Here is a 22979-nt window from a genome sequence, read left to right on the forward strand (position 1 = left end):
AAATTAATAAAAATACTCCTCTTTAAACTATACAAATTTAACTTTTCTAGTATTATTATTTTTAGAATAAGAATTGTCTAGAACATATTAGAAGAGTATTGGTTTTTTTTTTTAAATAAAAAAAGAAAATGAAATAAAATAAATCCTAAATTTATTAAATTCAAATTACTGTCATGCTAAAAGTTACATGTTTTTGAAGTTCACGAGAAAAACAAAAAACAAAAATAGACATTCATACGACAATTGGTTTTTTTTTTTCTCTTGTTTTATTCTGTCTTTTTTTTTTTTAATTATTGTTTATATAATTTTAAATATTCAATTTTAATTCATGTAATTTAAAGAAATCTTAACAATAATATTTATCGTTAGTTTATTATTTTTAAAATGGTCTGTATTATAATTCTCCTTAAATTTTGAAAATATATTCTATAATATATATTTTTATGTAAAATTATGATTATTATTATTCTTATCTAATTTCGAAAATTGAGATATAATTTGGTACTTTTAACTTTTCTATTTTTGTGTTATATTTCTTAGAGCTCATTTGTTAAACATTAAAAGTTCCAGTGGCTTTAAATACTAAAAAATGAAACATTTTTTTTAAAAATATTTTGAAAAAAGATTACTAATTAATCTGTATACTAATTTTTTTTTAGTTTGCTTTTTTTAAATTTATTTCAAATAATAATAATAATTATTATTATTATTTATCTATATATATATATAATTCGAGTGAGATTGATATGACACAAAAGCATATATGGTATGATATTTCTTTTCTCCATGTATTCATTATGTTCTTTATTTCTCATTTAGTAGAAACTAATCGAACTATGTCTGAGCTCCCAAAAGCGGAAGCGAAACCAATCGAAAGCTATAATGTAAATCATAAAATAAGCGCCATAAAAACGCTAAAAAAAATTAATATATAGTAAAAACGCTAAAAACAGTTTAAAAATAACTTCAAATGAATTCTAAATTAATAAACCAAAATAATAGAAAATAGGATTATTTGGGTTGGGTTGGAATACTTTTTTAGGCTCAACCCATTGTTCGGGAGTAAATTTTTCAATATAAACAATCCGTATTAAGTAATGAACTCAATAAAATTGTTCACTTGAATTAAGTGGTAAGTTAACAACTCAATTTCAATATATATTTTTACCTCGTTTGGAGAATAAATAATAAAAAAATAATTATAAAAATAAAATAAATAAATGTAATATAAATGTATCATACCAAAAAAAATATATATATATTAATTAGAAGAATTCATGAACCAACCAAATTGATAAAATTTCCATATTTATTTGAACCCAACCTAATCCAAGTTCATAACACAACCTAAATTAGATTTTTCAAATCATCAAGTTTTTTTTTAACATCTTTAATAGAAAAATAGAAGTTCGACAATTATATAGTGATGGATTGAACCATCATCCTTAAAAATGATAGTTGATATCTTATTTACTAAGCTATACTCGAATTGAATGAAATTAACTTTCTTTTAAAAAAATGTCATTCTAAAACTTTGGAAGAAGTTAGGGACGAGAAGAATTAGATTAGATGACGATACATATAGAATAAATATAAATTAGATAATTAGTAAACAGAATCATTAATTTTTCAACCACGACCCAATAATCAATAAGAAAGCATATTATAAGATAAATAACCAATGTTTTTAATTCATAATAAAAATCCATAAATGATATTAATTTGTAACATAGTGGAACATTTCATACTATATAATAAGATAAATAATCAATCATATAATTGTATATAATTAAAATTGGACTTAATGCCACTCCTTACACTACCAACAAACCACCACACATTTATTTATTTTTTAAAATATATTCATTTTCTCAAAGGCATCCAAATCAATTATAATAATAGCAATAATGATATGACTCATTATTATTACTATTATTATATTAATTGTATTAAATAGTCCTTATTTTTAATTCAAATCAATTAATACGATCAACTTATATATTTATTAAAATGGTCGAATATCTTATCTATACATTATTTTAATTTATTAAAAAATATACTTTGGTAAATTAAATATTTTTGTTTAGGATATAAATTACTCGTTAATTACATGTTTTAGGTTTTAAGGTTAATCCCAATGGATCTGATATCTGAATTACCAGACCCCATTTTGCAGCACATTCTTTCGTTTCTTCCCATCAAGCAAATAGTTCAAACAATTATCTTATCCAAAAGATGGAGCCATCTTTGGCTCACTTTCCCGTCTTTAGAATTCGACACAAACTTCTTTCGGCTCAAACTCGACTTATCCAAAACCGAACAATCAGCTGAGAAAAAGAGACTTCAGCTCATCGACTTCGTGGAACAAACTCTCAGGCAGCTGTGTTAAGAATGAGATAGAAAATATAATTGGGAAGGTGTATATTATCATTGATATTGATATCCTTTCAATAGGAGGTACAAATGAAGAAAATATAAAATAATTAAATAATGAGAATAAAATAAAATATACTATAAATCAAATCATAAATGGAAGAATATTAAGATACAATATTTAAGATATATTTCATAAATAAAATATCTCAACAAGCTGAAATGGCTGAGGAAGTTTAAGCTTCGCGTTGATTTCCCATGGCCAAGCTCGGCAACCGTCGTCGACCGGTGGGTTGGCTACGTGCTCGAGAACGGTGTCCGAGAGCTCGAGATTTTTGTCACTGTGGAAAATGGAAAAAGGTACAACTTGCCTCAGAGTGTTCTTGCAAGCCAGTCATTGACAGTTTTGACCGTTGGTGTTTGCAAATTGTGTCCTCCTTTGGATGGCTTCAGGCTGTTGGGTATGAAAAGGGTAACCCTTTTGGGAGTTTTTGTTGAAGATGAGATCGTAAAAAGATTAGTATCGAATTGTCGTTTCGTCGAGCATATCGAGCTCGATTCTTGCCTCGGATTGAGAAGTGTTTGGCTATGTGATACTCATGAACTCATGACTATGAAGGTTCATAACAATAGTGGGCTGTGTGAGCTTGGGATCAAAGCCATGAATCTTCAAGTTTTTGAGTTTAGAGGGCAATTTCAGCCTTGTTGCATTGATATCAGCTCTTGCAAGAATCTAAAAACTTTGATACTCACCATGGTGGCTATAACAGATGATTGGTTCCATGATTGTATCACTGAATTTCCCATGCTTGAGATGTTAGCCTTGTCTTATTGCCACATGTTGGAGAGCTTGAGAATCTCAAGCTCCCATTTGAAGAAATTCATCTTGTGTGGATGTGAATCCGTGAGGAGGCTTGACATCGATGCTCCTTGTTTATTGGAGCTCGAGTATTCCGGAGATTTGATATCTTTCTCTTTGAACACTCCTGCTCTCTTACGAGCCGATGTCCATCTCTCCCCCACGGATTTTTGATAATTCGTGGTTTGTTAAACAGATTGAATTTCTAGCACATTTCAATCATCTCGAAGTCTTGACGTTGCGAAGTAGAACGGGAAAGGTTGGTTCTTGACGTTAAAAAAACCAAATGATTATCATATGAGATTAATGAAACTCGAGTTTAATATTGTTTGTTGTTTTTTTTGGTGAAGACTGTGGTTATTCCAGAGGAGGTGAGGGAGACATTTGCTTCCCCTTTGTATGGTGTGAAGCATTTGAAAGTTAAGATAATAAAGCCTTTGTTTAGTCCTTCTCTACAAGATCTTGTGAAGGGTTTGCTTTGGATTGCTCCTCAACCTGAGACCATCCCAATTGAGTCTGGTTTTGGTAAGAAGATCTTAAAGGTATGCATCCCTTTCATATCACTCTTTGATCCTTTAAACTTGGTTCTAGACTCGCAAAAATTGATTAAACTGAACCGAGCTTGTGAGTTTCCATATTGGTTGGAGAGGGAAACGAAGCATTTTTTATAAGGGTGTAGAAACCTTTTCCTAGTAGATGTATTTTAAAACTATGAGGTTGATGGTGATACGTAACGGGCCAAAGCGGACAATATCTACTAGCGGTGAACTTTTGGGCTGTTACTAAGGGTATCAGAGCCAAACACCAGGCTTTGTGTTAGCGAGGACGCTGGTCCCCTAAGGGGGTGGATTGTGAGATCCCACGTTGGTTAGAGAAGGGAACAAAACATTCCTTATAAGGGTATGCAAACCTTTTCTTAGTAGACGCGTTTTAAAACCATGAGGTCGATGGCGATACGTAACGAGCCAAAGCGGATAATATCTATTTGCAGTGGACTTAGACTGTTACAAATGGTATCGGAGCCAAACACCGAGTAATGTGCTAGCAAGGATGCTGGGCTCTCAAGGGGGTGGGTTGTAAGATCCCACATTGGTTGGAGAGGGGAACGAATCATTTCTTATTAGGGCGTGGAAATCTTTTCTTAGTAGATGCGTTATAAAACTGTGAGACTGAGGGCGATACGTAACTGGCCAAAGCGGATAATATCTACTAGCGATGAGCTTGGACTGTTACAAATGGTATTAAAGCTAAACACTGAGCGGTGTGTTAGCAAGGACGCTGGCCCCCAAGGGGGGTGGATTGTGAGATCCTACGTTGGTTGGAGGGAGGAACACAAATCTACTAGTGGTGGGCTTGAGTTGTTACAAATTGTATCAGAGCCAAACACCGGACGGTGTGCCACGAGGACGCTAGGCTCCTAGTGGATTGTGAGATCTCACGTCGGTTAGAGAGAGGAACACAAATCTACTAGCGATGGGCTCGGGCCGTTACAAATTGTATCAGAGCCAAACACTCGACAGTGTGCCAGCGAGGACGCTGGCACCCAAAGGAGTGGATTGTGAGATCCTAGATCGGTTAGAAAGAGGAACACAAATTTACTATGAAACATTCCTTACCAGGGTGTGTAAACTTTTATATAGTAGACGCGTTTTAAAATTGTGAGGCTGATATTGAAACGTAACATGCCAAAATAGATAAACATCTACTAGTGATGAGGTTGAATGTTACGGAACTAAATTATAAATATAATATTTATTAGATTTCTCAACTTCACTCTCCTATTTCTTCGTTTGAATTTGGTTTCATTTTCATTTAAGTTTATTGTTCTCTACGTGTTCGTGTTCGTGTCTCAGTTTGGGTATGAAAAGGGAACGGATGAAGCAGTTCATCATTGCTGCTGTGCCTCTCTTCCCATAACATGTTGGAGACATTGCTTAAAAGAGTTGAAATTTGAGAATATTAGAGAGGATGAAGAAAAATATGATTTACACAACTTTTTCCATCAAAATGCACACATCTTGCATTTCAATATCTTTGATCAACATTAGGATTTTCTTCAAATTTTCATAATTATTTTCCAACTCGAACCATTTGATCGATCATACTTCACATACATATATTGTAATATAATTGTAATTTATTTATTTGTTGATAAAATTGCAATGTTATATATATATATATATGTATATATATACACAATGATCACCAATTTAGGAGGAGCTCGACCAAATTTATATGCATGATCGGCCAAAATCAATTGCTAACAACTTAACGAGAGGATTTATTGTCGTATTTATTTTTTATTCTCATCCATCTATAGAAAAAATATCCAGATCAAGATTCAAATGCCTGAATTGTGTCGAGAATTGTTGGGAGTGATTCCCACATCGACTAATTTACGGAATGATCATGTATTTACAAGTGAGGAATACTATCTCTATTGGAATGAGGCATTTTGGAGAATAAAGTCACTAGAGCTTATGTACAGTCTACAATATCATATCATTGTGGACAGTCATGACTCCTAATAAGTTGGGTGTTCAAATTTTTAAAATTTAAATATTCAATACAATTTTAGACAAATACACAATCATTGACAAGTCAACCATGAGAAATTCGGACTTCGCAAACAACGTCGACGTATGCTTGAGCCTCAAATCACATTTGCAAGAAATAGTCGCAAACAACGTCGACGTATGCTTGAGCCTCAAATCACATTTGCAAGAAATATTTTAAAAAACGTGAACGATGAAATACATTTGAAAACAATTTGAAAGAATTGAAGAAAACAATGTTATATACTGGAAGCAAAGAAATACACACCATGACTTAAATAGCATATAACTCATGATATGAAGAATTGATGACTAGTCGCATTCCCCTCTAATACATTTTGGGGCATTTTAGTCGTGTAAGATATAGACATGATTTTGATGAACGGTTATACGCTCTTGTATTGACACAACACGAAATGGTAAATACATATCTAAAATGAAAAACATGTAAATTGGGATTGGATTAGAACATCTCCGACATGCAACCATAAACAACATGTCTTGACCAAGCATGATCGAGACATTCAACATGCAGCCATACACAACACGACTTAGATAAGCATGATTGTGACATGTAGCCTGCAGAAAAAATCCTAAACCTGATAATCGAACCTAGCATTAATCCTTATGATTGGTTGGAGATGGCATGCTATCTCATTGTAATGTTTTTTTTTTTTTGAAACAGCCTTCTTTTATTTAACGTTATAATAAAATGAGCTGTCAAATCTCAATTTATTATTATTATTATTATTCTTATAACGTATGAAATGATGGCGATGCGTGTTGGAGGACAAAAGTGACATTTTTGGTATTATACAGCTCACTTATAAGCATTTCTTTCAAAAACGTTTCAAAACAAATTTGTTATTTTCTCTAATAAGATAAAGTCAAATTAAAAAAAAAAAACCAAATTAAAAACAACTCATTATTTATATTTTTAAAAATATACAAAACTCAGTTTTATACTTAAAAAAAAAATACTGAATTTGGAAAATGTAATAATTATATGACTAAAATGGTAATTTTAACAATTAATATATATTATAAATTAGAAAATCCTAAGACAGATATGGGAATAATTTTTTTATTTTGTTTTATATAGTAATTGAATGCACATTTTACGTTGTATAATATATTAATAATTATTATAAATTTAGAAATAATAATATTAAATTAATTTAATGCATGCCCTCCAAATTATATTAAATTTGAAAACAATACTCCCTTCTCTACCGATGACGAATATTGACTGTCCGGTTTTCTAGGTTTTCTCACCAGATTTCCTTCCTTCCATTCTTCTGTTCTTCTCCTTCTTCACCTTCTTCACTGACCACTGAATTTCAACCAGAGGAATCGATCCTCAAAGCTTCAGTCGCCATTGCCATTGTACAGCCGTTGAACAAGGTAATAATTTACTTACTCTGTACTCCGATTTTTTCATACTGCCATGACGTATATGATGTTCTGAGGTTACGAACTTATTCCATTTGATTTTGCGCAGTAGTGAAGTTTGTGGTGTTTAATTTTGAAATGTTTTCTTGTGGTTTAACTTCGTAGGCATTGTCGATAGGACTGATTTCATTATGGCATATGATGCGTAGCTTGAAGGTTTGGTGTTTTTCGTTTGGTTTTAGGTGTTAGAGTGTGATGTTGAACAATTTTGGTTGGATTTGAGGTTAGTAATGCATTGAAGATTAGTGGTAATGGAGGACGGAAAGGATTTTGGCACTGTAATTCGAATTAATCAAACGAGATATCCTACAGTGAGGTCTCTTCAGTTCTTCTTAATTTTCATAGTACTCGGTCTTTTGGTTTCGATTATTAGTATGAATACCATTAAATATTTTGGAGTTGGAAGTGCTGCCCCTGTTGTATCGTCCTTCAATATTGTTCAGCCTGGCGAGGAAGGGCCAAGTGATATAGATAGTTGGATCAGTCCTTCTTCAAATCTCCTTCACAGTATGAGCGATCAAGAGCTACTATGGCGGGCTTCCTTGGTTCCTCAAGGAAAAGAGTATCCCTTCAACAGAGTTCGCAAGATTGCTTTTATGTTCTTGACAAAAGGGCCTTTGCCGATGGCCCCTCTTTGGGAACGGTTCTTCAAAGGTCATGAGGGGCTTTATTCCATTTATATTCATGCTACTCCATCATACATTGCTGACTTCCTGCCCTCATCAGTGTTTTATAGAAGACAGATTCCAAGTCAGGTACTAGCTTCTTTTTGTACTTTTCGGGTGAAAGAATAAATTCCTTTAGTGTTCCTCTTTTAAGGCCTTTTTTTTATTTATTTCATGAAAAAGCAAGAAATGTTTGAAAACTGAATATTTTTGTGGATATTCTTTGATCCTTTGTTAGAATTTGGATGGTGTTTTGTAATAAAGCTAATGGAGTAGTTCCCATTTGACCTCTCAGAATTGTATGCTTGCTTGAATTGATCCATTGCTTTGCCTAACAACATTAAGAGTCTTATTTCTTTTGGAGGGCATACTTTCATAGCTATGTTTTGCCTTAATTTTCATTGGACTGTTTCGTTAGAAGGAAACCATAGAATTTTCTTTAAGAAGAAGAGAATTTTTTTTTGAGCTTGTAGGATGATAATATTGTTTTTTGTAGCTTTTTCTTGGTCGAAAGTGTCCCGAGTCTGTTTAAGATTCATTTCACACATGTTGCTGATCCTTTTGCTGTTGTGAGAATATTGAATTGAATCTTTTGATTGAAAATTTCTTTTCAACTTATCATAAGAACCATTTAACAGTGTTTACTTGCCTAAGATTAAACTTTTCACCTTCTATTCTCGTTCTGTTGTCTAATTGAGAGCTAGAACATTCACACCGTGGTTTTTCTCTGTGTAGGTTACAGAGTGGGGCGAAATGAATTTGTGTGATGCTGAGAGGAGACTGCTAGCTAATGCATTGCTTGATATCTCCAACGAATGGTTTATTCTCCTGTCCGAGGCTTGTGTCCCTCTCCACAGCTTTACCACGGTGTATGACTATCTTGCGAGATCTCACCACAGCTTTGTACACTCGTTCGATGATCCAGGACCCTATGGAAGAGGACGCTACAACAAGAACATGGCACCTAAGATTAATCTCACTAACTGGCGCAAGGGTTATCAATGGTTCGAAGTCACTCGCGAACTCGCGGTGAAGATAGTTAAAGATAAAACGTACTACTCTTTGTTTAAAAAGTATTGCAAACCAACTTGTTATGTCGACGAACACTACTTCCAAACAATGTTGAGCATGGAATCGCCAAATCTTCTGGCAAACAGAAGCCTTACCTTTGTGGACTGGTCCAGGGGTGGTGCTCATCCTGCTACATTTGGAAAGTATGATATCACAGAACAGTTTATTAAAAATCTTTTTGAAAACAAGAGATGCCTTAACAATGGTCAACCTTCTTTCTGTTTTCTTTTTGCTAGAAAATTTGCTCCAAGTGCCTTAGATCGGTTGTTAGACGTAGCTCACAACGTTATGGGGTTTTGACAAAACCTAGGCTTCAGAGAATTGTTTCATTTTTAGAAGAGGTTCTAATGGGACTTCTCATTAATCCTAGTTTAGAGAATTATAGTTTCTCTTCTCTTCTCTTCTCTTCTTTTAGTTATACAAAGCTGACATAAACACCCTAACATTTTATACAATTTAGAAATCATCTGATTATGCACTCACCTCACCATCAAAAAGTTGAGGTCGACTTGTTCTTCGACTTGTCGGTAGAACTCGCACAATCTTCAGTAAGTCTTGAGAACTTTCCCATTTTTCTCTCCATGCACTCTCTCTCGTTTGCCCGTGTGTTGGACAGGTTTGGAGAGCTCTCGTCGTTGTCTACCATTATGTTCAACCATCATCACCAAGAGACCTCGCATGAAGAAGAAGAATCAGTTAGCTAGTCAATGGTCTAGTCAATGGTCTAGTCAGTCTGGTTAACGTGGTTCAATCTAGTTTAGTCAACAGTCAATGATCTAATCAATGGTTTGGTCAATGGTCAGTGTAGTTCAACCTGGTTGATGCATGAGTATTGGTTTTCTCATACTTTTGGTCTTGTTCAACTCAATTTATTGCTGGACACAAAATAAGATGTCTTAATCATGACACAAACACTTCGGGTGGATGACAGGATTGTACCATACATGTTTGAATTTAGTGAGGCTTTATTGTATTTTCAATTTTAAAGTATTATTTTCAAAGTTTAAGTTACAATTAGTCAGTGATCATTGTGATATTGATAGTCACGAGAGTTAAGCCTTTTCAATTGACCACATGTTATTCTTGTGTTTATTTTTAAGGCTATAAATAGTCATTCACGTTGTTCATTCACATTTTGGATATTAAAATGAAAGTTGCATACAATGCTTTTTAAGCCATGAACGTGTTCCTTAACATTTCTTGTGTTTAAACTTGCATGATAAAGTGATTCAAGTAATCTTAATCAATTTATCTTGTTGAGTAATTCAAATCACGAACTTAGAAACGAGTTTTCTTTACTCTTGATCTTGGTTATCAAGGCAATTTGTTCCAAAAACTTTATTTTGAGTTGATTTTTATCGTTTTTTGGGTTCTTCCATTATTTAGATTTGATGGTTTTGTTGTTCAGTAAAGTTGTTAGATCACGTATATAATATATGGATGACTAGGTCTTTACTGGTATCATATTGTTATATATGTGTGCACATACCGTTGTTTTATGAATTGTTTTGATACTTGTGCATACTTGAAAATGATATTTTGAATCAACATGTGACCTTTTGTATGGATGAAAATTTAAAACAGTTATATGTTTGCTTGCAAAAATTTAATAATTATCTATCTATATGTATAAAACAATTACCTATACGTGTGCATAAGAATTACATTGGACAACGTGACATGACAACGAAGGTAATCTACAAACATTGTGTTGTGATTTTGACGTATAGAATTGTTCAACTGTGAGAGTTAAATAGTTTTAAACGGTTTTTAGGTATTTTGACTTTGCTATATTTTGTGGTGTATGTATGCATATCTAAACTAAATATAGGAGTTACTTAGTGAATATTTTTAAATACTCGAAATTTTTAAAGGTATTTTAGGTAAGGAAAACGACGTGCTAGGGTTGTTAGCTTTCATGTGAGACTGCCCTCAAATTGTTTTATGGAGCTTTCTATCTTCCAATATTTTCTGATTTGTTTCAAATGTTTCGGTATGAGTTTGCGATTTGCATGTTTTCGTTGTCCAGTTTAAATATAACGTCAATATGCATTTGGTAATTAACCTGAATTGGTCTTGGGTTTTAAAACCTAGGTCGGTCTAGGTTGTTAAGGACTTCTCCAAGATAGCTATCCCTTACTTAGATGACTAAGAATGAGATTTTGTTGACTTTGAGCGAAGATTAATGATTGTTTTTAAGAGCTCAAGCGAAGACTTGTTTTGGCTCTAATGCTTACAGTGCCGGTTTCGTAGTATATAGCAACGCCTCAAAGAAAGGATTTAGTTGCATTATGATGCAACATGATAAGACTGCTACTTACCGACTGTGATAATTGAAATATTATGTGCGTAATTAGGTAACACATGATTTGGAGCTAGTAGCGGTAGAGTTTGTCCTAAAAAGATTTGGAGGCATTACTTGCACGAGGAGATAGCCTAAACCTTCATAGGCCATAGAAGCATTTATTACGTCATTGGAAGAACTATTGGTTTTTATATTTGGTCAAGTTTCCAAAATGGTAAGCATATTAAATCACGAATAAAAGCTATTTTCACTCCTACAAATCAAATAAAAGGACAAACCTTTATAGACAGAAGTTCATAACTTATTGGGGGATTAAGATAGAGTCGCATATAATCAACATTAATATTCTCAATTAATGGACTTACAAAAAATACTATTTAGTCATATACCCACTCACATGTCTCTATATAAATCATTTAGATAAAACCATTTGTAACAGTTATAAAGTGAGCCATATTAAGGCATTTACTTGGACAAGTCACCCAATCTTATACATATACTATAAACTCTTTAGATTGTTATTTGAACATAATTCTTCTATATGTCAACCACGTACGGTTCAAGATTACATTAATAACTTGGATTTTTCATACAATATATAATATTAAATTAAAAAATAAAAATAATCAAAACTATTATTAAAAATTAAATAATTAATTACGAGTTTTTATGGCATAGATTCCAACATGAGTTCTTGTTGATTTAGGCACATTTTGATATGAGTAGGTTCAAGGGTTATTGTAGCTTTCCTAGCATGATAAATTAGCCATAAACTGATTCTCTTATACATAGAAGGTTGTCGGTGAAAATGGATTCGATTGGGATTGAAACTATGTTGTTGTTAGCTAAATGAACCACTATTTTTAATGTTTTCAAATTTTAGATATGTGTGCATATTGTGGTTGGTTGTGGGTACATAAAAATGATATTTTGAACCAACATGGGACCTTTTGTATGCACGAAAACCTAAGATAAGTTTTGTATGCACGAAAACATAAGATAATTACTTATTTACATGCATAAGAATTATATTAGAATGCAAGATAATTACCTATGTGAACCTGAGAATTACATTACATTTTGTGATATTATTTCGGAGACAATTACTTTTAAGTGCGTAAATGTGATGTGGTAGGGGATTGGGCTGGTTGATTTCGGAAACGTGCAGCGTTTCACCTTCTTGGAACATTTGGGCTGGTTGATTTCTGGTAGGTACAATAACAGATGAAGCTTAAATGGAAAGAACAGAATACAGATGCTGTGGTAGGGGATTGACATTAGTACCAGCTCAATGAGATCATATAATCAAGCGGGTCGATAGGCAACTTACAATTCATCGTGTCGTTTTTCGTCTGGTAAAGTAACTTGTGAGGGGAGTTCAAGGAGATATCTTGTAGCCAATGATGCATGAAGAGCTGCGCCATAAGGGAGTGCATCTTCATTGATACGAAAGTAAGAGGAATGCGCGGAATCGAGCTGACCCAACGTTTCATTGTTCATTCCAAGAAAGAAGAAGTACCCCGGGATCATCTCTTGGTAAAACGAAAAATCTTCAGATCCCATAACTGGTTTCATGTCCTTGACCTTGTCAATGCCAAGCATATCTCCTGCAACATTTTGGAAGTGTTCGTGCAACTTGTTATCATTCACGGTTGGAGGGAAAAGAGGTATCTCATTCTCGAAAAAATCGACTGTCCCATTGCACCTGTGCACGGCAGCTTGTCCGGTGATAACCTATAAAAGGAGCAAATGAGACTATCATGTCAAAGATTAACATATTAAGATGGCATATTAAGATGTAATAATGATAACGAGTGTTACAACCCAAGCCCACCGCTAATACATATTGTCTGTTTTGGCCTGTTACGTATCGCCGTCAGCCTCACGGTTTTAAAACGTGTATACTAGGAAAAAATTTCCACACCCTTATAAGGAATGTTTTGTTCCCCTCTCCAACCGATGTGGGATCTCACAATCCACCTCCCTTGGGGACCTAGCGTCCTCACTGGCCAACCGCCCGATTTCTGGCTCTGATATCATTTGTAACAGCCCAAATCCACCGCTAGTAGATATTGTCTACTTTAACTCGTTACGTATCACCATTAGCCTCACGGCTTTAAAATGCGTCTGTTAGGAAGAGATTCCCACATTCTTAAAAGGAATGTTTCATTCTCCCCTCCAACCAACGTGGGATCTCCAATTACTCTAGCAAATATCACTTTTCATCTGACTTGAGTACATTATTATGTTAATGGTAATCCTAAAGACCATTCTGTTCTCAGAAATCGAGTGTCAAATGCGAAACAGCCTTTTAAGGAAAAAAAAAGCTGATGAAGTCAGTGAAAGTGTTCACTTTGCAACTCAAATTTGTATACCTCTTTAATGCGTTGCTTAAGTTGAATCAAGCTACTCTTCAAGAAAGCTCGGAAAGTGCCACCTATTGCGACAGAATCTGGAATTACATTGAATGCACCACCTCCTTGAAACTTAGCAACTGTTACTACCTGCACGTTCCACTGTGTGAATAGGATTTCTTATTTGCAATAAAAGCAAGCTATTTGATTGTCAGTGCAACCTTCCTCGCAAATATATTTAGAAGCAGAGGATTGAGCACAAGGGTAATGCAGCAACAGCCCAACAAATAAATACATTAACACCATATACGTGTAACTATTTTAAGAAAATAGGAATATGGAGAGGACAATGCATTCCCGGATGTAATAGCCTAACTCCACTGCTAGTAGATATTGTCCGCTTTGGTCCGTTATGTATCGCTGTCAGTCTTACGATTTTAAAATGCGTCAGTTAGGGAGAGGTTTACACACCCTTACAAGAAATGTTTCATTCCCCTCTCCAACTAATGTAGAATTTGACAATCCACCCCTCTTGGGGGCCAACATCCTCGCTGGCACACCACCGGGTGTCTAGCTCTGATACCATTTGTAACGGCTCAAGTCCACTTCTAACAAATATTGTCCGCTTTCGTCTGTTAGGTATCGCCATCAACCTCACGGCTTCAAAACGTGTCTACTAGGGAGACGTTTCCACATTCTTATAAGGAATGCTTCGTTCCCCTCTCCAATCGATGTAGGATCTCACACCTGACCTAACTCTTCACAGACAATATTGTATCCATGCTTCTTAGAAAAAATAAAATAAAATAATGACATTCTTGATACTTGGGAATAGAGCCATCTCTAATAGATCTCTTGTGTGCCTCAGTTACAGGAATTCATAAGCACCCCCCCATCTTGTGTGCCTTAACAATCTGATACCTTGACTGCATAATTCATCCAAACAAAATAGGAAAAGATAGCTTACCGGGGAATCTAGTGGATCAGCTTCTCTTGAAACAAGATGTTGTAAGCTAACAACCACGTTAGATGCAGCCACAATTGGGTCTATAGAATGCTGGGGAATTGCAGCATGGCCTCCTTTTCCGCTGATAACAGCTTCAAAGGCGCCGCTACCAGCTAACATGGGTCCTGGCCGTCCAGCCACTTCACCGAGAGGTATATAATGAGCAACATGCAAGCCAAAGATGGCATTGACATTATCCAACACTCCAGCTTCTATTATTTTCTTAGCGCCTCCACCTCCTTCTTCAGCTGGTTGGAAAACTAGTACAACTGTCCCCTGTTGAGTGAATAAAATCAAAGCATACTTACTTTTCTGTAGGGATTTTGTTTGCACCTAACACAGTTGTAGGGAAATTAATCCACGAGATGCATACTTACTTTCAACTCCTCACTATGCTTTTGAAGGATCTTTGCAGCACCTAATACCATCGCAACATGAGCATCGTGACCACAGGCGTGCATCTTCCCAGGAACCTTACTCTTATGCTCCCACTCCACCAATTCCTGTAAGAACCAAGTTTCACCCACTAAAAAATTCAAAAAAATCCTGGAAAATTGCTGTTCAATTCATTGTCAAAGCATCAAAATATAACGAACAGAACAAAGGTACGATCATCGATGTTTTGGCATTTAATCAAACACCTGGCGTGCAAATTTCACTCTACATTGAAATATCAACTATAAGCAATCAGAAAAGAGTTCTTTATGTCAACCAATCGATTCAAACCTGCATGGCAAGAGCATCCATGTCCGCTCGAATGGCCACAAAAGGGGGCTGACCAGAACCAATATAGCCGATGACGCCAGTATTTGCAACCGGGTATTTATAAGAAATGCCCAATTTATCTAACTCTGTTCTAATCAACTTACTGGTCTCGAATTCCTCATAACCAAGTTCTGGGTTCTCGTGAATTCTCCTACGGATTCCCACCATCCAATCAAACAGCTCGGGTTCCTTAGCAAATTGGAGGAACATTTTAGGAATTTCTTTGAGCTTATTTGAATCGGATGAAGAATCTGGATACACAAATGTTAAAACAAACAAATGTGCAATCAAAATCCAAGAAACCCACCTGAGGGAAGCCATGATTATTGGCTTCGCTGCAGAAACAAGAGATTGAAAGAGTGAAATTAAGAGTTGAAGAAGAGAAGAAACTGAAGAGCGCTTCTCTGTCAGAATTAATAAGAAAATTTACTTACAGAGTGGCGTCCGCGCCTCTTCTTCCACGTAATCATTTGCATTTCCAACGTGTTGGATTTCAATGATTTAAAATAATAAAATTTTTAATATTTTACTTTAAAAAATTCACTCATAATTCTATTCTTTATAATAATTTTTTTTAATGAAATGGTTTAATTAAATAAAAATTAATTTCAAGGGAACGTCAAAACTATTTTTAAAAATTATTTATAGTATAATATTCATTTTTGAATTAAAAATACTAATATTAAAATAAAATAAAGTTCCACAAAATTACACCTAGACGTAACAACTTACTCATTTAAGCATTTAAGCAAAGTTTCTTTCTATTAAATACGTGAAGAATTCAAAATTCCACCTAAGCGTAACAACTTACTTATTTAAGCAAAGTTTATTTCTATTAAATACTTGAAGAATTCGAGTGATATAAGACAAAAATATATAATGAGACAAAATAGCCAACTTTCATAATAAAAGTACAAAATAAATAATAATATAAATTACGTCTTTTTTTACACTCATACCATTTCAAGAATAAATATGATTAATGAAATTATGTGATATCCCACGTTGGTTGGAGATGAGAACGAAACACGGTTTATAAGGGTGTGGAAACCTTTCCCTAGAAGCAGGCCATGTGGATTACCTAGGGTCTTCTTCAACTAATGATATCTTAATCCAAAAGCTTCCAGAGTGTTGAATGATGAAAGTCACACATCGGCTAATTTAGGGAATGATCATGAGTTTATAAACAAAGAATGCTCCCTCTATTGGTACGAGGCCTTTTAGGGAAGCCCAAAGTAAAGCCATAAGAGCTTATGTCACACATCGGCTAATTTAGGGAATGATCATGGGTTTATAAACAAAGAATGTTTCCTCTATTGGTATGAGGCCTTTTAGGGAAGTCCAAAGTAAAGCCATAAGAGCTTGGGCTCAAAATGGACAATATCATACCATTGCGGAGAGTCGTGTTTGTCTAACATAGTATCAGAGCCTACCATGCCCTAAACTTAGTCGTGCCAACAAGAGGAAACTGCAGTTCCTGAAGTTTATAAAATGATTTTAACCGTCCCTCACTGAAGTCTACTGATATTTATTTTAATCTTAATTTAAAAAATAAAGTTACACGACCGTAAAATATAACCTAATCGATTATTCTTAACCGTCCCTCACTGAAGTCTACTGATATTTATTTTAATCTTAATTTAAAAAATAAAGTTACACAACCGTAAAATATAACCTAATCGATTATTCTTAGAAATATATTATTATTTAAAATCAAACCCCACATATATTTTTAATAGAAATAAAATTTTTCAAGAAAAAATATTTTGAAATATATTATTATTTAAAATCAAAACCCCACATAAAATCTAATAAAATTAAACATGTAATTCATCTTTTGAAATTTTCACCGTATCATGTTTATTTGTTCCACTTGATTTATAAATTTTGTAAATTATTTATATTTGAAGAAAAGTTGAGACATTTTAATTAATTAAATACCACTAAATATTAGTATGTGAGACTCTAAAAAAGCAGTATTTTTAATAATGTATTTACCTTTTTCTCTTTATTTTATGGGAAATCACAATCCTTTTTTAAAAAAAAATAAAAAGGACGGAGAATATTTAAAAGCGAAAACTCCAAACAAAGAATAATAATAATAATAATAAAAAGCTGAAAGATAAGACACAACGTACGATCCCAAAAAAGAACAATAAACATTAAAATCGAGGAAGATATGCACCAAAAGGGTAAATTTTACTTTTAAATTTAAAATTTTGTTTAATAAATATAATCTTCGTTCAAATAAATCATGAAAAATTAATGAAAATTAAATGACATTACTATAATTATTTAGATTAATACATAACATTAAAATTAAAATCGTCGTTAAAATAATTTTAATAATCAATTTTTTTTTCCACGTTGATTTTGTCATACTAATTTATATACGTGGTATTATAAATAATGTTATCTGTACATTCTCATGTTAATAAATTGGTTTTCAGTGAATTTTTATCTTATTTTAATAAAAAGATTCTAGAAATATGGACGTAAACATAAATTCTTATTTTATAAATTAATAAACCATTGTTTACATTAATTTAATTTAAATTTAAAATAAATGTTTAAAGTAACCATTGATAACTCAATTTATTATTATTATTATTATTATTATTATTATTATTATTTTAATTTTAAGTTGGACGTTGAGTTGAGGTTAAAATGCACGTCCCTGTTTGTTGGGCAAACTAAAAAAGGGTAAAAATTGATTTAAAAGATTTTATTTTATCTTTCGAAATTATTGAAATTCTTCCCAAATGTATAAGCCCTTTCTTGCGATGCTTGATTAACAAGGAACGACCTAATTTAATTCGCTTTCTGCTCCGTTGATTCTCTGCTTTGTTGAAACTTTGAAGAATCTCCTTCTAAACAATTGACGAGGTGAATTGTTCTTCTTCTTTTCACAGTTCATCTCAAATTCAACGCCATTCAACTTTACGTTATTTGTTGTTTCTCTTGAAATGCGAAGTTGGGTGGATATCGGGTCAATGCATTTGTTTTCTGAGAGAAATTTTGAATTCTCTGATGGAGTTCTTAATGGGGATCGTGTGCCGGTTGCTGTTTATGATCTTTGAATTATGGAATTCTTGTGGCGACTGATTGGTCTTGCCGGCTTGAATTTGAACCAATGTTTTTTAACAGTTATGAACACTGATAATCCTTCCTATAGTTAGTTTAGGTGCAATTGAATCTGTATGCTGCTGCATTTGGATTTTGATCTCTTAGGGATACTTTTGTGATGAACTGCATAATTTTTCTTTTTTGCTTCTCATTCTGGGTTGCTCTTTAAGTTCTAGATGTTCTGATTTTTCGTTCCTTCACTTTTTGTTTTTTTTTTTGTTGTCTGCTTTTAGCTTATGTGTTCATTTGACAACGATAAACAGGGGCTGCTATTCATGATTTTCTTCAACCAATATTGATAGAGAAGAGATTTGTTGTCCCACATTGGTTGGAGAGGAGAACGAAACATTCCTTATAAGGGTGTGGAAACCTCTCCCTAGTACACGTGCTTTAAAATCTAGAAGGGAAGCTAAAAAAGGACAATATCTGCCCGTGGTTGCCCGTGGTGACTAGAGCTGTTACATTTGTTCACAAATAAATACAAACCTCAGGTGATATGGATGATGAGCAAACCAAACATGATGGTTTGACATTGTTCTCACGAGTACCTTTTTCAAGAAGGAAGAGAAAGAGAAACGACATCGAAAATATAGATGGGATTAAAAAGAAGCAGAATAAGGGTGTGAAAACAGTTGAGCAAGAGATTGAGTCAGTTGATATGATCTCGGAGTTGCCTGAATCTGTTATTCATCATATCTTGTCATTCATTCGAAGTGCAAAAGAGGCTGCTCGAATGAGTATCCTGTCGAAAAAGTGGAGAGATGCATGGAAGTCTTTTTCCATACTAACATTTGATGAACAAAGCTTTCTCAAGACAGAAGTCGATCTTGGTAGTGATCAGCGAAGGCAGATGTTTATTAACTCCATTGATAACTCCTTGCTAAGCCACCTTACACGAAACTTTGGCATTTACAAGCTAGTGTTCCGTGTAACGCCAAAGCTCATCCTGTATCTGAATCGGTGGGTTGGCATTGCGGGGGCAAATGGTTTAGGTGAGCTAGATATCCGTGTTGAGAAGTCACCCAGACATTACATTGTGCCACCATTTATGAACTCTATCAAGACTCTAACTGGATTGAGATTGCATGGTCTTAAATGGTCAAGTTTTGCAGCTTTAGAGTTCAATAATTTGCGAAAGCTGTATCTCCGAAGACTATACGTAGATCAGCAGATGATCGAGAAATTGGCTTCTACCAGTCCTTTAATTATGGATTTGAGAATTGTAGAATGTCGAGGATTAAAAAATTTGCAGATTTCGGGTTTTCGAAAGCTTGAAAGGGTTGACATGTATCAATGTCATGGTCTTAGAAGGGTTGAGCTCCAAGTTACTAGTCTGAACACATTTTGGTTTTGTGCAAAGAATTCTTCACGTTGTAAACTTAACTTAGAGTCCTGCACATCCTTGAAGAGGTTGACATTAGAGAACCCATCTATGACAGATACTTTCCTTAATAAGCTACTTTTCAACTTTCCAGTCCTCGAAAAATTGATACTCAGCAGATGCAACAAGTTAAAGCATATTGAGATATCAAATGTCAAGCTCCGGAGTCTAGGCTTGAGAAGTTGCAACAATCTGAAAATTGTTGATATTGGTACTGTAAATCCTTGTTCATTAGACTATAAAGGCCACAAGATGGTTTTTATGCTCGGTCAGTTGTGCCTAAAGGAGGCAAATTTTTCTTTCGGTTTGAATGAGAAAGACGGTGCAGCTGATATTCCGTGTCGAAATTTAGTCATCCATTCTTTTCTTCGATATTATTGTGAAGGTTTTACGATCATCGTCTGGTTTCATAAGGTAACAATGAGCTGTTCCTGTTTTTGCATACTTGTTCCTGCTAACAACAAGCTTAACGCATCATATGTTTCCTCTTTCTTGCATGTGATGGTGAATCAAGAATATTATAATTCATGACGAGAGCAAAGACATCCTCCTTCCTCCTCTCCCCCATCTCAAGCTTCATGTAATCAAGTCATCTACAGATCCCAAAGATTTATTAGATGGTTTGTTGACGACATGGCACCCGGAGAGGATAATCGTAGTGTCATCTCCTAGCAGCGATGTTCCAAAGGTAAATCTTTCATCTTAGCCAAGCACACGTTAATTAGCTTTATACAGCCTAAACCCACTACTAGCAGATAGTGTCCTCTTTGGGCTTCCACTTTCGGGCTTTTCTTTCAAGGTTTTTTAAAACGCGTCTGTTAGGGAGAGGTTTCCATACCCTTATAAAGTATGCTTTGTTCTCCTCTCCAACAGAGGTGGGATCTCACAGTTCCACCCGATTGGGTGCCCAGTATCCTCGCTGGCACTCATTCCCTTCTTCAATCGATATGGGACCCCTCAATCCACCCCCCTTCGGAGCTTAACGTCCTTGCTGGCACACCGTCTCGTGTCCACCCCCTTTGGGGCTTAGCCTCCTCACTGGCACATCACCCGGTGTCTAGCTCTAATATCATTTGTAACAGCCCAAGCTCACCGCTAGCAGAATTGTCCTCTTTGGGCTTTCCTTTTCGGACTTCCCCTCAAGATTTTTTAAAACGCGTCTGTTAGAGATATGTTTCCACATCCTTATAAAGAATGTTTCGTTCTCCTCCACAACGGATATAGCATCTCACAAAACCTTACCCTACATTTTCTGCATCAAACATTGACAAGCTACTCTTAATATGCAGGCGTTGCACAAAATAAAAGGAGTAGGGGACCCAAGCTACTGCGGCTGCAACAGTTCAAACAGAAAATGCTGGTGCCATTTCTTGGAGGACGCCAAGATTGTGAACATTGCAGAAACTGAAGGTATATCAGGTCAGTTTTATGGCCTGAAATTGCAGAATAGGGTAGACCAAATAACTTGTATGCGGCTACTTTGGGAGCCTTCTGTGCATTTTGGTAAAAGCATAGGGTCTGATTCATCACCAAACAAAAGACAGTGATGAAGGGCTATGAAGAAATGTTTCATACTAATTAACTTTAGAGTTATATTTGCTGCTTGCTTGGTAATCTGTATGTATTATGTACTATGAGTTCAAATTTCTTTTCCTTTATATAATATAAAGTTCCTACGAAAAATCATATCTCTTTAATTCGGATAAATAAGTAGCATAACTTCAACATGGTTTTTGGTATATTACCGTTGTGTCTCATTGCTTCGCCCATTCATTCACCCACCTATTTATTCGGGAACTGTAAACAAGGTCAAGCGTCAAGAAGAACCTGAGCCATTACCTATTTAGTCAAAAGGTAAAGCAGCGTCTTCATGTACTTACTCATTCACTTCTCCCTATTTTTTCTTTCATCTTCCGGACTGCTATCTTTTATCCTTGAACTTATACAGGAGGAGGTCTTTCTTTGTTTGGTTCTTGATCCTGTCCCTGATTGAACGAAGAGTAAAGAAAGACGAAAGCTTATGAATGAGACTGAACCGGAAGGGCCGAGGAAGACTCAAGATTCATTCTAGTTTACGACCTGATGAACAACCTATTTCCCTGATTGAACGAGGTAAGGCAGCTAATCTAATTCATGGACTCGCCCTGAACCTATACCTATTGATTCATTCTTGAACAGCAAACTCATTCACCTTCTTTCACTCAAACACAAGGTAAGGTAAGTAAAGGGGCTGGATGAAAGGTCAAGCTCATTCTTTATAGGTCTCATTGCTTCGCTCCTTCGCCTCTATTCCTTGAGCTACCTGAGCTGCTGAACCTATCGGTCTGTCTCACAATTTCATGAACTACCTTCCCTATTTATGAATGAACAGTAAGTAAACAAGGGAAAGCCCTAAGGATGAATTCTTGATCTTCTCCTGAACTACTTCCCTTCTTTAACTCTGTCTTGAACAAGGTAAAGCAGCTTAGCTTAGCTTCTCTCCTTCAATCCTTCTTTCACTTTAACCTCCTATTCCTGATTGAACTCAGTCTTGAAGAAGGGAAAGCCAAAAGCAAGATTCATTCTCTCCTTCTTGAACAGTAAACTCCTTACTTCACCTTTGACGATATTACCTATTTATGTATTCTTGAATGGAGCGAGGGTTGAACTATTCTTTCTTTTCTCCTTTCTTTCACTCTGGCTGGCTGGCTCTGAACTATCTCTATTCTTGAGCTCGGCTCGGTAAAGGTCTTTCTACGTCACCCATTTATTTATGAACTGTAAACTAAGTAAACTAAGACGAAACTCCTTATTAAGGAGCTAGATGGAACTCTTGTCACAAGGTAATAAGGTAAAGCAGCTGGATGCGAAGGTCTTTCTCCTGGCCCTGTCCCTGATGTAACTGTAAAAGAGGACAGGAGTCCTTATTTATGATCCGACTTCCATTCTTTCACTCTGTCTTGAGCAAGGTAAAGAAAGCGGCTGGCTGCTGGCTGAAAGGTCTTTCTCCGTCACCTCTCCCTGAAAACACGGTAAAGTGGCTTCGCTCCTCTGTATTCTTTCACTGTAAACTCATTCACCTTCTTGC

General features: G+C 35.0%; 4 protein-coding genes across 6 annotated transcripts; 3 read left to right on the top strand and 1 right to left on the bottom strand.

The window, feature by feature from the left end:
• The first annotated feature begins 2137 nt into the window (after positions 1-2137).
• Positions 2138-5273, top strand: LOC111457773 (putative F-box/LRR-repeat protein At3g18150). Of its 2 annotated transcripts, XM_023100169.1 has the most exons (4): positions 2138-2378; positions 2589-3491; positions 3583-3774; positions 5086-5273. In XM_023100169.1, exons 1-2 carry the CDS (start codon positions 2138-2140, stop codon positions 3404-3406), a joined length of 1059 nt encoding a protein of 352 aa, XP_022955937.1. In that variant the 3' UTR covers positions 3407-3491; positions 3583-3774; positions 5086-5273. The 2 variants fall into 2 exon arrangements, with proteins under 2 accessions (XP_022955937.1, XP_022955936.1); XM_023100168.1 differs by lacking the exon at positions 5086-5273 and having other exon boundaries at positions 3583-3906.
• Positions 5274-6983: 1710 nt separating this feature from the next.
• LOC111457771 lies at positions 6984-9370 on the top strand. The gene is made up of 3 exons (XM_023100167.1): positions 6984-7191; positions 7345-7994; positions 8640-9370. Exons 2-3 carry the CDS (start codon positions 7491-7493, stop codon positions 9273-9275), a joined length of 1140 nt encoding a protein of 379 aa, XP_022955935.1. The 5' UTR covers positions 6984-7191; positions 7345-7490; the 3' UTR covers positions 9276-9370.
• Positions 9371-12409: 3039 nt separating this feature from the next.
• On the bottom strand, positions 12410-15813 carry LOC111457770 (IAA-amino acid hydrolase ILR1-like 4). The gene is made up of 5 exons (XM_023100166.1): positions 15367-15813; positions 15018-15143; positions 14602-14916; positions 13656-13784; positions 12410-13014 (listed from the first exon to the last, which is right to left on the bottom strand). The coding sequence occupies exons 1-5, from the start codon at positions 15724-15726 to the stop codon at positions 12607-12609; spliced, it is 1338 nt and encodes a 445-aa protein (XP_022955934.1). The 5' UTR covers positions 15727-15813; the 3' UTR covers positions 12410-12606.
• A 2346-nt stretch (positions 15814-18159) lies between these two features.
• Positions 18160-21574, top strand: LOC111457769 (putative F-box/LRR-repeat protein At5g02700). 2 transcript variants are annotated; one of them, XM_023100164.1, is made up of 4 exons: positions 18160-18291; positions 18765-20326; positions 20427-20600; positions 21202-21574. In XM_023100164.1, the coding sequence occupies exons 2-4, from the start codon at positions 19028-19030 to the stop codon at positions 21457-21459; spliced, it is 1731 nt and encodes a 576-aa protein (XP_022955932.1). In that variant the 5' UTR covers positions 18160-18291; positions 18765-19027; the 3' UTR covers positions 21460-21574. The 2 variants fall into 2 exon arrangements, with proteins under 2 accessions (XP_022955932.1, XP_022955933.1); XM_023100165.1 differs by having other exon boundaries at positions 18795-20326.
• Positions 21575-22979: the final 1405 nt, after the last annotated feature.

This window comes from Cucurbita moschata, unplaced genomic scaffold, assembly GCF_002738365.1.
Source record: "Cucurbita moschata cultivar Rifu unplaced genomic scaffold, Cmos_1.0 Cmo_Scf00020, whole genome shotgun sequence".
Classification (NCBI taxonomy): domain Eukaryota; kingdom Viridiplantae; phylum Streptophyta; class Magnoliopsida; order Cucurbitales; family Cucurbitaceae; genus Cucurbita; species Cucurbita moschata.